At 43.5% G+C, this 14142-nt stretch overlaps 1 protein-coding gene and 1 long non-coding RNA gene across 3 annotated transcripts; one reads left to right on the forward strand and one right to left on the reverse strand.

Moving 5' to 3' along the window:
- Positions 1–1556: 1556 nt before the first annotated feature.
- Positions 1557–4543, reverse strand: LOC310759827. Its single transcript, XR_014546539.1, has 3 exons — positions 4425–4543; positions 3696–3782; positions 1557–2774 (listed from the first exon to the last, which is right to left on the reverse strand). It is a non-coding gene; the product is annotated as an uncharacterized lncRNA (long non-coding RNA).
- On the forward strand, positions 4513–12379 carry SLC66A3 (solute carrier family 66 member 3). Of its 2 annotated transcripts, none has more exons than XM_083607468.1 (7): positions 4513–4770; positions 5999–6081; positions 6167–6236; positions 7040–7097; positions 8987–9107; positions 9772–9813; positions 11142–12379. In XM_083607468.1, the coding sequence occupies exons 1-7, from the start codon at positions 4622–4624 to the stop codon at positions 11231–11233; spliced, it is 615 nt and encodes a 204-aa protein (XP_083463594.1). In that variant the 5' UTR covers positions 4513–4621; the 3' UTR covers positions 11234–12379. The 2 variants fall into 2 exon arrangements, with proteins under 2 accessions (XP_083463594.1, XP_083463595.1); XM_083607469.1 differs by lacking the exon at positions 4513–4770 and adding an exon at positions 4895–5073.
- The last annotated feature ends 1763 nt before the right edge of the window (positions 12380–14142 follow it).

Genomic DNA, 14142 nt, shown 5'->3' on the forward strand with positions numbered 1-14142 from the left:
AATCCTATATGTGACTTCTCAGAAATAAGTCCCACCGAATGGGGTTTACTCCCAGGTAGACAGGCACAGGACTGCACCCTTAGGCACATTTATAGAGTCAGTTTTTGTTAATATGCAGTTGAATTTGCACCTCTGCACCCCAGTGGGTAAAGCATAACCAGTAACAAGGACCATGAGCTCAAGACTGTAGTTGAAATTAATTGATAGGTTTTCTGACAAAATACAGAACCATCAAATAAATAACAGAACGAACCTGTATTGCCTGTTTCCTACACAGTGAACTTCCTTGACTGGTTTTCCAATATGCTTCTATGCTATCATAATTTAAGTTCAAGTTGTTATTTATTTGATAATTTTGCATTTTTCACTATATGTCCAAAAGCCCATCAATTCATTTCAATATCAATTTATTATGTCAGGCAACAACTCCCCCCCCCCACCATGGCGCTTGGGCCATGCTAGCTAGGGCTGATGGGTCACAGGGTCCACAGGGTCCCCCACCACTATAATAACTTTTTCATGTTAGTCATCTTTTTCTCCTCTTAGTCATCTTTTTCCTAAACTACAAAAAACGGGGCTTCCAACTCTCCCTCATAAGGAAAACAGTTCAGCCTTTGGGTTTCCCTTTTCTGTTAAACTGGGGAAGGTTTTTTATTTCCTTGTTATGGATTAGCAGTCCCTGACCCCTTAAAATACAAAACAATAACCCCCAAACAAACCATCCAAACAACCAACAAACCAAGAGTCATGTTAAGTTGTGGGTGAACATATCAGACGACACAGCGATTCTTCAAACAGCTCGTTTATTCACAGGCCAGAACAGAACTAAACTGAAGGGTTCAGCCAGCCTGCTTATATAGTGCCCCACTAGAATGCAACCGTAACCATTTTCTGTAACTATCCAATCACTGAACGTCACTTTCAATCCCTTATTTGCATATGTGGACCTGAGTGAAAACTATCTACAGTATCCCCCTGCTGGCCCAGGGTGAGAACTTCAGTACATAACAAGTCAGCCACAGGTGGATCTTGCTAGCCTGTTCAGATACAAAATAAGCTATGGAATACGCAGTTGTTAATTTCTTTAGGAAAATAAATGTGACACGTTGGTTATAATTACTGTGCTACACAGGCTGAGGACTGTTCTTGGTAATCTTCCGAAGACAAATGTAAGTGTACCAAACTATTCCATCAGTTATTGGTTTAGGCATTTTTTTAATAAAAGAATAATTTCATTTTAAGTATACTACAGACATGCTCACGCAAACAGGCAATATAAAGCTTGTGGAGAAAGAACAGACTAATCTGAATGAAGATATTTTCATTCCATTCAAAGGATATAGCTCTTAGCTGTAAAGTATTGCGTGGGGGAATCAACAGCAGCAGGAAGTGAAGATTAAATGATGCTAAGGAAAAGCTTTCGCTGCTCTAGCTTTTAAATTACATATAATGTTAGCAGTAATCCAGCTCTGTGACTAATGTGCTTTTAAGTATTGCTAGCTAAAGATCAGCAAGGGAGGAAAAAAAGCACAGAGTACCACCACTGTGCACGTATAGTTTTCCTCAATTGCTATTTGGCCAGTCAAGCTGGGGCTCTGGACCTCGCATGGCTTGTGAGTTGTAAGCTGCTGCATTTTCTTCTTCTTTGACGATCACTCTTAGCCGAGTAAGATTGTCTTCCATGAATATGGTCTTAACAGTGAGTCCGTAAGTGACTGTGGAGGCCAATTCTGGATCCATACATCCTTCCACAGTGGTGACATAGGTTTCCAGGCAGGAGTTGATCATGGTGAGGGTTTGCCAAATGTGCCTTCCTCTTAGCTCATTTCTCCTTTTCGTCCTGAGTTCGTGCTTCTTCAAAGTCCACAACACCTTTTGGTAGAGGCTATTCTCCAATTGGATCGCTTGCAGGCCAATGTTTCCCAGTTGTCGGTATTTATACTACATTTTTAAAGATTTGCCTTGAGAGCACCTTTGGATGATAATAATCAGGCATCTAAACAACATGACCTGCCCAACAAAGTTGATGTTGAAGAATCATGGCTTCAACACTGGCAATCTTTGCTGAACTAGCACATTAGAAACCTGGATGCAGCAGACAGCCATTTGCAATCAAAGGTGGCATCAGGCTGCCCTTCCATTTCAACAAACACATCCATGTCCCAATAGCTGCTTTAGCAAACGTATGTAATCTAAAGCTAAATCTTATGTTTCAAGCCAAGCAAAATGAGATTGGGTAATTGAAACTATGGGAACATCACAACCATGAGTGCTCAGAAGTCCACTAAATTCAATGGGGCTTATTTACAGATCAAGCAGGGTTAGGATCTACAGTCAGATTTGGGGAAAGTGCAGGGCTTACGGTGGGGGCAGTGCAGAGTCACACAATCCTGAGGTTTTGAATTCCAGTCCTAGCACGCGCAAATAAGGGTGGGCTTCTAAGCACGTGAAGTCTACGGTTCTCTCAACCAGCCTCCCCTTGTTTTCCTGAACGTTCCAAACCAGACAGTGAGGATTCCAGACATACTTGAGTCCCAATAAAGCTATGGTGTGTCACTGCAAATTGAAATGTGTCTGGACTGTACTCTAGGGTTGCCAAATAACAAGGTGAAAATACAAGCCCAGTATATTCCCGTCTTCAACAGCAAGGGGGAAGAACCTGTGACCTTTCAGATGTGCTGGTCTATGATTCCAACCATCCTTGACCACGGGCTGTGCTGAGTGGGGCTGATGGGAGTTGTAGTCCACCAACATCTGAAGAACCATAGGATTACCTGGGAAACAAATCAGAGATAGCCAATGTGGCACTCTCTGTAACATTTTTTTGGCCTACAACCCCCATAATTCCTGACCATTAGCTAAGCTGGCTGGCAAGGATGGTAGCTGGAGTCCAACAATATATGGGGGGGCACACCACTGGCTATTTGACAGACAGCGTTAGGTGGAGGCCCTTCACAGCGCAGAAATATAAAACACTGCAAGCCAGCATATACTCATCAAGCTGTTGTTAAACGCTTGAGCTTACAGTGACTAGTTGAGTACAGTGGTACCTCGGGTTAAATACTTAATTCATTCTGGAGGTCCGTTCTTAACCTGAAAAGGTTCTTAACTTGAAGCACCACTTTAGCTAATGGGGCCTCCCGCTGCCGCCACGCCGCTGCTGCGCGATTTCTGTTCTCATCCTGAAGCAAAGTTCTTAACCTGAGGTAATATTTCTGGGTTAGCGGAGTCTGTAACCTGAAGCGTATGTAACCTGAGGTACCACTGTACTCAGTGTTTCTCCTCAGACTTGAGTTGTCTGATCCTATGCAACATGTTCATTTGGGGATTTGAACCCTGAACTCCCAGGTCCTAGTCCGGCACTCTAACCACTACACCACACTGACCTCTTAGAGCACTTCTGCTATGGGCAGCTATATAAATTAAGTAGGTAAACAAATGTGAGAAAAGCAAAATGTCACTTAGAGAAAGATCTGAAATATTTTCCTTGAAGCTTGAATTTGTTTTATTCTGGGTTGTTTTATTTGAAGTTTTAATGTGTTGTAAACCACTTTGAGATTGTTTCTTTAAAATATAAAGTGGTATAGAAATGAAATTATTATTATTATGAATAGTAATAAATGCACATAATAGGCTTGCAACCCAAGTCTGCAACCCCATGCACACTTTCCAAAGCAGTAAGATCACACTGGGACTTCTGCATAAACATACGAATAATTCTGCGAGTTGTGCGTAACTTCCAAAGTTGCCTTCTTTTCCCCCCTCTAGAACTCCTCTGCTGACTGGCAAAAAAGAAAGAAATTCAACAGGTGCAGCTTAACAGGACAATTGGAAAAACATAACCGGTTGGATATTTGATTTGCCGTGAAACACATAAGGGGGGGGGCACGCCCTACCTGTGAGGTGGGGGAAGGAGTAATGCAACTGAAAGAGGGGAAGCCCTGCTTTGCATCAGGTGATGTTGACAACAGTTGTTCCCAGTGCTTTTCTTTATAACGATACTAAGAACGAACCTCTTTTCTTTTGCAACCATTTTGCGCCGCCACGCACGGCGCTTTGATCAAGCACGGCACCTCATTAAAACAACAACAACAAAATGGACTTTAAAAAAATAAATCACTGGGTTTTGCCAACTGAATAACAAACAGCCTGCTTTTTTGCGGCAGGGCGATGCGAAGGAGTTAACTCGTGAGACTTCCCCCCCCTCCTCCTATTGTGGGCGCGGCCTTTGAATCTCGGAATAGGATTTTTCGTTTCCATCTGCGCCCTCGCCAGAATTCATTAAAAACAAAAACTAGGAATACCTCTCGGGGGGAGGGGGAGGTTCACTACTACTGCACTACGATCACTACAACAACTACCACTAGTAATAATAGTGAGGGGGAAAGGGATGGCGGGTGTGTGTGTGTGAGGAATATTAATACCTTTTTGCAAGCGGCGCGCGCCATGCAAGCGGAGAAACAGGCGCCCAGGGCGCGCCGCCTTTCCCCTCATCTCTCCTCCCACTGGGCGTTTTCCTCCCCTCGCTCCAGGGCGGCGGAAGCAGGAGGGAGACGAGCCCGCGGCAGGGGCTGCTGCATCAGCAGCATCCTTTGGGGGGCGGAGGAAAAGGGGCATCGCCATGGGGCCGGAGTCGCTGCTGCTGGACGTGGCCAACTGGAGCACGATCCTGGTTTGCGGGGTGCTCAAAGTGCCGCAGGGAGCCGCCTTGCTGGCTGCCAAGTCCGCCCGGGGAGTCAGCCTGGAGAGTTTGGTGCTGGAGCTGAGTGGGCAAGTAAAGGGATCTTTTAAAGTTCTGGGGCTTCGTTTTTCTCTTGGCTTTCGGAAGAGGGAGAACTCCCGTTTCTTTCTTGAGAGTTTCCTGGCGCTAAAGCACGCGAGGTCTTTCCCAGCTTAGTGTTGGGAGGGGGAAAGCACTCTGAACACGCCCAGAGGCAAGGCACTCCCCGTTATGTTTTCATTTCCTGAGCTGCTTTCAACTCAAGTTGGCATAGGTCGGGTTCCCAGGCGGGTCTCGCCTTCAGGCGCTGTCTACTCTCGGGGTTACTCAACTGCATTCTTGCATTTCACGGGGTCAGACTAGATGACCATTGGTGGACCTTCCAACTCCACAATTCTGGGATTGCTGTATCATGTGTGGCCTGCCTCCTACCAGATGATTCAAAAGTTCCAGGGCTGAGCTCGTTTTTGAAAACGGAAGAGGAATGTGAGCCTTGGCTCCTGTTTTCAAAAGACGTAAACATAGCTTTAATTTGCATGATGGCCTTTTCTTTTCTTTTCCCTTCTTTGGGCAACTTTGAAAAAATAAATAAATGAAGTAACAAGTAGTATCGTTGAGCATATGCAGATTTCATTCCCTGTATCGCAGACTGGCTCCAGGTAGCTTCTTCTATGCAGAATGGGTTGAGCTCCCTGGAGCAGAAGGTGTGGTTTTCCCACAAGCCGTAATGTATGTATTTTATGTACGGTATTTAAAATATATGGTCTGTTTTAATAAATCTCTTCTTTTAAGGTTGGGTGGGTACTTCTAAGGTTGTTTTGCACAGAATAGTCACCTTATTCCAGTGCTGTGGACTTTACAACCACAGCCCTGCTAATAAAACACAGAAAGCAAAAACAGCAATAATAAATCATTAGCTGTGTGTGTGTACACACACTGTACCTATTAACTACATGCGAAACATTCTTCCTCTCAAAGAATTCTGGGTGCTGTAGTTTAAGGGTTGCTGGGAAATAGAACGCTGAAGGTTGGACTACAGTGCCCAGAATTCTTTGAGGGAATGAATGTGCTTTAAAGGTATAGCTTGTACCACATAGCCCTTCTGTGCTCCAGTGCAGTTGTGCTTCGTAACCCACAGATATTACTAGGTTTATTCATGCCCTGTGTTATTAAGGGCTAAGTCATATCTTGCCCTCTGTAACTGACCCCTATCAGAGGTGGATTTAGGAGATCACGAGCGGTTAAGGTGAAAATTGAAATTGTACCTTTCCCTTTCAGCTTCCTCGTATGCCTGCGGTATATGAGTTACTACAATTATCCTCTGCCGACGTATATAGAATATCCTATCATCATTGTTCAAGGTAGTACATTGCTCCTACCCACCAATATTGCAGCATCATTTGTTTCTCTCGCTCACGATCAACTTTTTCGTTTGTTGTGTTTCAGATGTCATTCTTTTGCTATTTGTTCTTCATTACGGTGGCAAAATGAAGCATGCTTTGCCTTACACAGCCATGTATCCTTTTAACTATCTGTTTGCTCATTTCCATTTATATAGCATTTCTGCTGGTTCTTTTTGTATTCCATCTTCTTGAATGAAGCAACTGTTTTCCAGCACACATTCCTGATCTGATGTGCACATTTTCCAGGATCTTATTTAGGTGTTTTCTGGTGGGTTAAGGTGCAGCATTTGCAATTGATTCACTGTAATGGAATATAAGGACTTTGTGGGAAAAGTTCAGGTCCAGCATGAATAGCCTTTATTTTAACTCCTGGGATTCTTTTATTTTTAGCTTATGTGCCATGCTTATAATTAAAATCAAAACTCTGTACCAGGGTAGAGCAACCTGTATACATTGCACATAAGAATATTTACATAATTTGCTTATTTTGCATAAGGGGTAATTAAACCCCATCCCCTCAAATGAGCACCCTGTCCAAATTCCCCTCTGGGTTCTGGCATGATGAGGCATTGCCTATCTTTTACAGCATGATCTCCATCCTTTTTGGGCCTATGGGCACATTGGAATTTTGAGTGTGTTTCGGGGACCAGCGCAAAATGGCTGCCTGGGAGGCGTAGCTCACAAGATGGCTGCCAGAGAGTGGTGTATCCAATCACAAAATTTACAGCCTTGGGGCTAGAAACCCTATGTGGTGATTTTTACAGGCTACCTTTGCAATTTAGTAATTCCTTAATTGGCTTTTAATTCATTCCTTAAGCTACCTTGAGAAGATAGGGTGTAAATGCATTTAACCCAGTGAACTACCAAGTGTCCACCTGATTGCCATCATCCTTATGCAACTTAACCTCAAGATTAGATTTGTGGCAGGATGGTACATGCTAACCCTGCAGAAATGGATAGTGGACCTGGCTATGGTAAGTAGTTGGAAGGAACGCGCCTATTGCCTGGTTTGCACATCACGGTAAGCCAAACTTTGGCTCACCCAGATTGCGTGAATGCGCAGGCTTCCAGAGGAAAGCTTGCAGCCACTTTTGGCTTTTTAAAATCCTGCACCACACTGAGCTAACCCAGGTTGGTTAAGCGCTTTCCTTACTAACCACAAGCTGAATAATAAACAGTGGCTACAGCTCATGGTTAGCAAGGAAAGAGCTGGAACATAAGCCCAGGTTCGGATGACACACTAAGCCAAAGCATGGCACAGCTCAGTGTGGCAGGAAGTAAAAAGAACAGGGAGGGGCAACGTAGCTTTGAATTTCTTGCTGCCAGCCCACAAGTCCTCATGGGCCAGTTGAGTCATAAGCTTGGCATGCACCTCATGCTCAGCAAAGTCTCTTTTGTTTAATGCAGTGTTTCCCAAACTTGGGTCTCCAGCTGTTTTTGGACTACAACTCCCATCATCCCTAGCTAGCAAGACCAGTGGTCGGGGATGATGGGAATTGTAGTCTGAAAACAGACCCCAAATTTGGGAAACAATTGTTGAATGGTTCCAGTTCTTGGTGTAAAGTTTTCATGTGTACTGTGGGAAGGTGGTGGATTGGAAAGCCAGAACCCAGTGACCTGGCTGTTGAATGCCCCTCCCCCCCTTTCACCTGGATTAAGATATACCGTATTTTTCCGTCTATAAGACGTCCCCATGTATAAGATGCCCCCTATTTTGGGGGACTCAAAAATACACAGTCCACCCTCAGCAATATCCGTATATAATATGTCCCTTAATTTTTGACATTATTTTTTAGGGGAAAAACCTAGTCTTATACACGGGAAAATATGGTATATTATAAAACATTTATGCATTGCTGCAGCGTTTCTTACTCCTGAAAATCACTCATAGGCTCATTCTCCTGCTGCTTATGGAAAACGAGGAGGAGCTTAAACTATGACAAGTGAAACCTTTGCTGAGCCAAGCCATTTTAACAAATTCTTTATTCTATTTCTTGCCTCTATGAGTGTTGAAAGAACCATTCAGATTGCAGCTGGCTTTCCTAAATTACCGTATTTTTCGCCCTATAGGACGCACTTTTTCCCCTCCAAAAATGAAGGGGAAATGTGTGTGCGTCCTATGGGGCGAATGCAGGCTTTCGCTGAAGCCTGGAGAGCGAGAGGCGTCGGTGCGCACCGACACCTCTCGCTCTCCAGGCTCCAGGAAGCTATCCGCAAGCCTTGCACGCCCGGGGGGAGTTCCCCCGGGCGCACAAGGCTTGCAGGCGGCAGCCTGCAGCGCGGAGCACGGGGCGCCCTCCGGAGGACGCCCCGTACTTCGCGCAGGTGTCCACAAGCCTTGCGCGCCTGGGGGGAGAAGCAGAGCGCCCTCGAGCCCCACAAGCTCGGGGGACAGCGGGGAGGCGCAGCGCCGCCATCCCACTGTTCCCCGACCTGGTTTTGGGGGGGAAATAAAGGAAAAAATTTTTTCCTTTATTTCCCCCCCAAAAAAGTAGGTGCGTCCTATGGGACGATTTTAAATAAAGAGAGCTGAATCTGTACTACTATAAAGTTATAGGTAGACTTCACAAGATTGGAGAGGGGCTGAGATTGACTATGTTTGTATTTTAAATGTTTGGGATTAAGCAAAATATGCACTCCTGGGTTTGCAATCCTAGCCCCATTTACCTGGGAGTTAGCACCACCGAATTCAGTACAACTTACTTCTGAGTGGATGTGGTTGTGATTGAGCTGTCAAGTCTTCAGAAGTTTAGAGTAGACTTAAATCTCAGCTCAGAGTTAAAACTCTCCAAAGCAGCTGATTTATCCTGAATTGGGGCAGTTTTCCACTACTTTCCACTCTATCCCTTTTCCTTCCCTGCAGAACTTAAGCACTGTAATCAGTGCTGCAAGTAAACTTGTGCAGCTTCGATATCTTTGGCGGACGAGAGATTCCGGGCAAGTGAGTGCCACGACTTGGAGTCTAGCCACATATACCTGTGCAAGTAAGCAGCTTCTCAAACTTTTAGCTTTGTTTACTTAAATACAAATAAAACAAGGATGCCAGCATCAGAACATTTTCTAATGCAAATTACCCAGTGCAAACTCCTGCTTTAGTCCCTGCACACACCGCGCCCCCCAGAAAACACACATCCTTGTTTTGATGGGAGCAGCTCATGCCTGAAATAGAATTGCCTCCAAAAATTGTGTAATGCAAACTTCTGAGTTTCCTGCTCAAAGGAATTCCAAGGGAAATTAAAAGTTTGTCGGCCTAATAACATTTTGGAGACGGTTCCTTATATCCTTATACAGAGAGAAAATGAATGGAAGTTGTGGACGCCATCTGTACTGTGAGTGCCGTCTGCACTGGAAATTCTGCTGGGAGTGGTGTAGAAACTACACACAGTGAAGGAAGTTTGCTTAAACGGGCTGGATTTGCTTGCAGTTTTAATCTGAAACAAAATTTTGAATCGCACATGGAAGGAGAAACATCAGAGGAATGCAGAATTATCAGCGAAACGTCTTGCGTGGGGGGTAAAAGTGGTTCTAAACTGAGCCATTTCACTTATCTTGGGGAAACCACAGGTTTCAAAAGGCCAGTATATTTGCTTGGCGACTCTCCCCTTTTGCCTGTTTAAAGTGTGCTAATATGCTCTCTTTCAATTGCAGCCAGAATATTTACAACAGTAATGACAACAAAGGATGTTACAGGTAATATTGCAATGCCGGGTGATTTGTGTGTGTGTCAATTTAAAATTTGTTTCGCTGAGAACAATAAAATAAGGGGTCCTTAACTGGTCAGCAAATACACTGACACATTTCCATCAATAGCAGTAGTGCAGATGGTTTTATGCTACCTGGCTACATAATTTTTGTTTCACTGGCATATAATAAAACAAAGACATGGTTTTTTTGGGGGGGGGACACAGACTCTTGCAAATATCTGGTTTATGCTGTATCTCTTTAGGGGGAAATGCTTGAATTCTTTTCGACAAGTCAGTCTCTTCAGACCTGTTCTTTGCATTTTAAGCGAAAGGATTAGAAGCATCTACTGTGGGAATTTGACTTAAAATCCTCTGCATATAAATTCTGCAAATGATTTATATTAATACTGTACTTTCAATATTGATATTGACAAGGCAGGTGGAAATGTACATTCCAATCAATCTGCCACTTTGCAGGCGTGGATGGCAACCGTGTGCTTTGCATCCAGCAGTGCATCTCACAGCCGGCACTGCGCATTATGTTGCAGTTAAGGGGATCTGTAGACAGAAGTCTCCTTCCGTGTGTGAATTTTGCCTTGTGGGATGCATGCAAATTAACACAGTTGTCAGGTATTTCAGTAGCTACTGTGAGGTCAGCTTGGCATAGCTGTGATTATACCTGGAAGTTTTCTTTTAGCTTCTGGGCTCAAATATTGGCCTTTTAAAACCTTAAAGCAGGGGTAGTTAACCTGCAGACCTATGTTGCTGAATTAAAACCCGCATCAATCCCAGCCTGTATGGCCCGTGGTCAGGGTAATGATGGGAGTCGTAATTCAGCAGCTTCGAGAAGGCCATGTATTAGCCACACCTGCCCTTAAATGCTTTGGGGCCAGGCTATATGAAAGACTGGCATTTCCCAGGATTGAAGAATTAGCATTCAAAGCCTTGCGCTCTGGTCCACAAGTAAAAGTGGTTAGGTTAGCATCAAGGACAGGGCCTTCTCCATGGTGGCTCTTTATTTCTGGAATGCCCTCTACAGAGAAAATTGTATGGCACAGACCTTTAAGAAAATGCTTTGGGGCTTTAAAAAATATTGTGTGTTGTTGTTGTTGTTTTTAGAACTGTTATCTGTAACTGTTTTTAATACTGACAGTTTTTACTGCTATAAATCGTAGAATGTTAATGTTGTATTCTTACTCATCGATCGTAACCTGTATCGAGAGTGTGTATCCTACGAGAGACTAACTAGAAATATATTAAATATAGTAAATTAAGTTACAGTAAAATGGAGAAAAACAAAGCAATTTTTAACTGAACACTTCCCCCCTCCCACAGTTTTGGTCCGTTTCATAGTCATGATGGCTCTGAATATATGGGTCACAGCAACTATACTGCACTACAGGAAGCCAGCAAAGAAGAGTGATTAAGATGACGTTCTGTCTATTTTGAGTGGTCTGGACCGAAAGAAAGAATGAAACCAATATATGAGACGGTAAATTAGGACCAAAGTTATCACCAAGCTTCAGTAAATCAGCAATCCATTTAATGGGAAACTGCTGATGTTTCACATACTAAAGGAAATTGCCACTATGAATTCAATAAAAGTTTTGATATTTGTTGGCATGCATACACTTTTAAAGTATTTTATAAGAAAATTTTAATGGATTGCCGAATGTGTGCCCATATACAATTATTGAAATACTAAAGCAACTTCTTATGCCTCTCACTCTCCCATCAAATATCTGTTGCCCAACTTAAATGCAGCTGTGGTGTCCCTTTTTGTCAAATTCTAGTTACGTATGATACAAGCATTGTTCCAGGGTATGAGGTTGTAGCACCCTTAAATGTATTAGTTGCTCTTGCATCAGCCCCTTACCATAAAACTTGGTTTTATAGCCGAAGCTTCTGTTTCTTTCTCACACACAACTGGACTCTTAACTCCTCTACTTGCTCAGTAAACCTATTGGTCCTGCCTGCTGCATAGTAAGTTGGTTCTCAAGTTTCATGGACTGCAATAATAGTTTAGAATAGCTAAGTTTCTTTGGATTGGGGTCTTATTTTTTTACACATCCAACTTCCTATTGGTTAGCTGGTTCTCAATATCTAATGGGTGCCTGTAAAAGAAACAACAGCCTACATAAATGCTGTAAGCATTTCCAAAATAACTGCAAGAATGGGTTTGTTTTGGTTGAAATACACATTAAACTCCAGGAATATAAACCCCAATTATCAACTTGCCTAAGCTGGGAAAAACAGCTGCTTAGGCTGGCTACCTAGGATTCAGTGGCATTTTTGAAGGACAGTTGGAAAAGAGCGGCAATGCTTTGTCACAGTTCAGAAAGCATAAATATACAATCCTTTATTTTGAAAGGCACTTTCGGAAATGCTTCCAAATATGTGAAAGCAAGCAGCCATTCTCTACTTCCCTGTGAAGCAAGGAAAAGGCAAAAATGGTGTTTTGAGCTGAATCTGTACAATGCAAATCTATACACCTTTTTGAGCAAGCCAAGCCATGAAAACTTTGTAAGATTAGAACCTATTTTAAGTCATTAAAAGCTTTATATTAAACACAATGCTTCTTACATGGTTTAAATCTATGCTTGGGGAAAATAAACCTTCTATGGCTTTATCTGCTGTAGCAGTTGTACATTACCAAGGAATGAGTAACATCAATTTAGTCTTAGCACAAAGGTAAAGGTACCAGATAGTTAGACGACTCTGGGGTTGTGCGCTCATCTCGCTCTATAGGCTGAGGGAGCTGGCGTTTGTCCTCAGACAGCTTCAAGGTCATGTGGCCATCATGACTAAGCCACTTCTGGTGAACCAGAGCAGCGCACGGAAGCTCCGTTTACCTTCCTGCCAGAGTGGTACCTATTTTATCTACTTGCACTTGACGTGCTTTTGAACTGCTAGATGGGCAGGAGCTGGGACCAAGCAACGGGAGCTCACCCCATGGTGGGGATTCGAACTGCCGAACTTCCAATCAGCAAGCCCTAGGCTCTGTGGTTTAGACCACAGCGCCACCCGCATCCCTTAGCACCAAGGTAGAAGACAGTATTTCAAGGTGTCATTCCTTGGCAAAGTGCCCTGCACTGCATTATGGGGTAAATACTACCTAGGAACTTCTATTGTGTGGAAAGCTTTACAGTGTTTAACATGAAGAGAGAAGACTTACTACAAGCTGGTGTGTGGATGGGGGCTGTTGCCAAGTAGTGCAAATTAAAGAACCGAAGCAATCATAAAACCAATGCATGCTTGCATGATCCAGTCCAAAATGCATACATTATCAATGACTTGTCAATTTGCCTCAAAGGGTTTTCCCAATTATACAGGCAGGGAATCCTCCTGGATTGGTGTAGCAAACAAGCCACTCTGGATATTAAGAGAATTCCCAGCTCTCATCAATTCCTAACTAGCATGGCCAATGGGGATGATACGAGTTGGGAGTCCAGCAATATTTGGAGCTGGTCATTCTTGTTCTGAAGATACTTCAGTACCTCATGCCACATTTCCAGCTAGTTCAAGTGCAAAACCTAGCAGTGCCAATGTTTACTCCCTTGAACCAGGTACAATGTGGAAGTTGCGTCTTAAGCAGCAGCCTGTTCTCAGAACAGTGGGATACAGAAAACTACAAGCTAGGAGCATATATGGCTGTTATCAACTGCATGACAAACTACCTTTTAGTTTGGAGAAAACCGAGCAGAGGGGGACACAAGTGGCATATGAAATTATGCATTGTGTGAAGAAGGCAGACAGATGAGTTGGCAGACTTCCTGTGGCTACTGGATGATGGGCCTTGGGTAGCAGGGGCTCTTAAGGAAGGTATTGCCAGATACCTTCCTATATGAACATCAATCTATTTCTGCCAAACTTGCAGGGAAATTTCCAACGACTTGCTCAATTTGTGGCTTTATCTCCAGAACTATCGGACAGATACTGCATCTCTAAACCAGGAATGGGAAATCTCTGGCCTGGGTAGCCTCACCTTAACCAATGAAGTCTTTAAAAATTTGGAAAATCCAATGGTCTTTCTTTTAAAAAATGCATCCATTCAGGGGACTCCGGTACCATAGGCAGCTTTGGGAAATTAGATTTAAGAATATGGTCCCACTGCTAGAGTCTGAGACTGATTTCCAACTACCATCTTCTGCCAAGAGGGAGCTGGTCCTGGGCCCACCCATTTTCCTTACCTAAGAGTGAGTCCCTGTGAATTAATCAGATCCAAAACGTGATGGTGGCAAAGGATGGTCTACATAGGCAAGAGACAAACAGAACAATCCTGCCAATGTTTACTAAGACCAAAGCTCCATTGTGCTCAATGGGGTTTACTTCCAAC

Source organism: Podarcis filfolensis, assembly GCF_964270895.1.
Source record: "Podarcis filfolensis genome assembly, chromosome: 3".
NCBI lineage: Eukaryota > Metazoa > Chordata > Lepidosauria > Squamata > Lacertidae > Podarcis > Podarcis filfolensis.

Coding starts and splice junctions, on each gene's coding strand:
- SLC66A3 (XM_083607468.1), top strand. CDS start 4,622: ATGGGGCCGGAGTCGCTGCTGCTGGACGTGGCCAACTGGAGCACGATC. Junction 4,771..5,998: donor TTGGTGCTGGAGCTGAGTGG/GCAAGTAAAGGG, acceptor TTTCCCTTTCAG/CTTCCTCGTATGCCTGCGGT. Junction 7,098..8,986: donor GGATAGTGGACCTGGCTATG/GTAAGTAGTTGG, acceptor CCTTCCCTGCAG/AACTTAAGCACTGTAATCAG.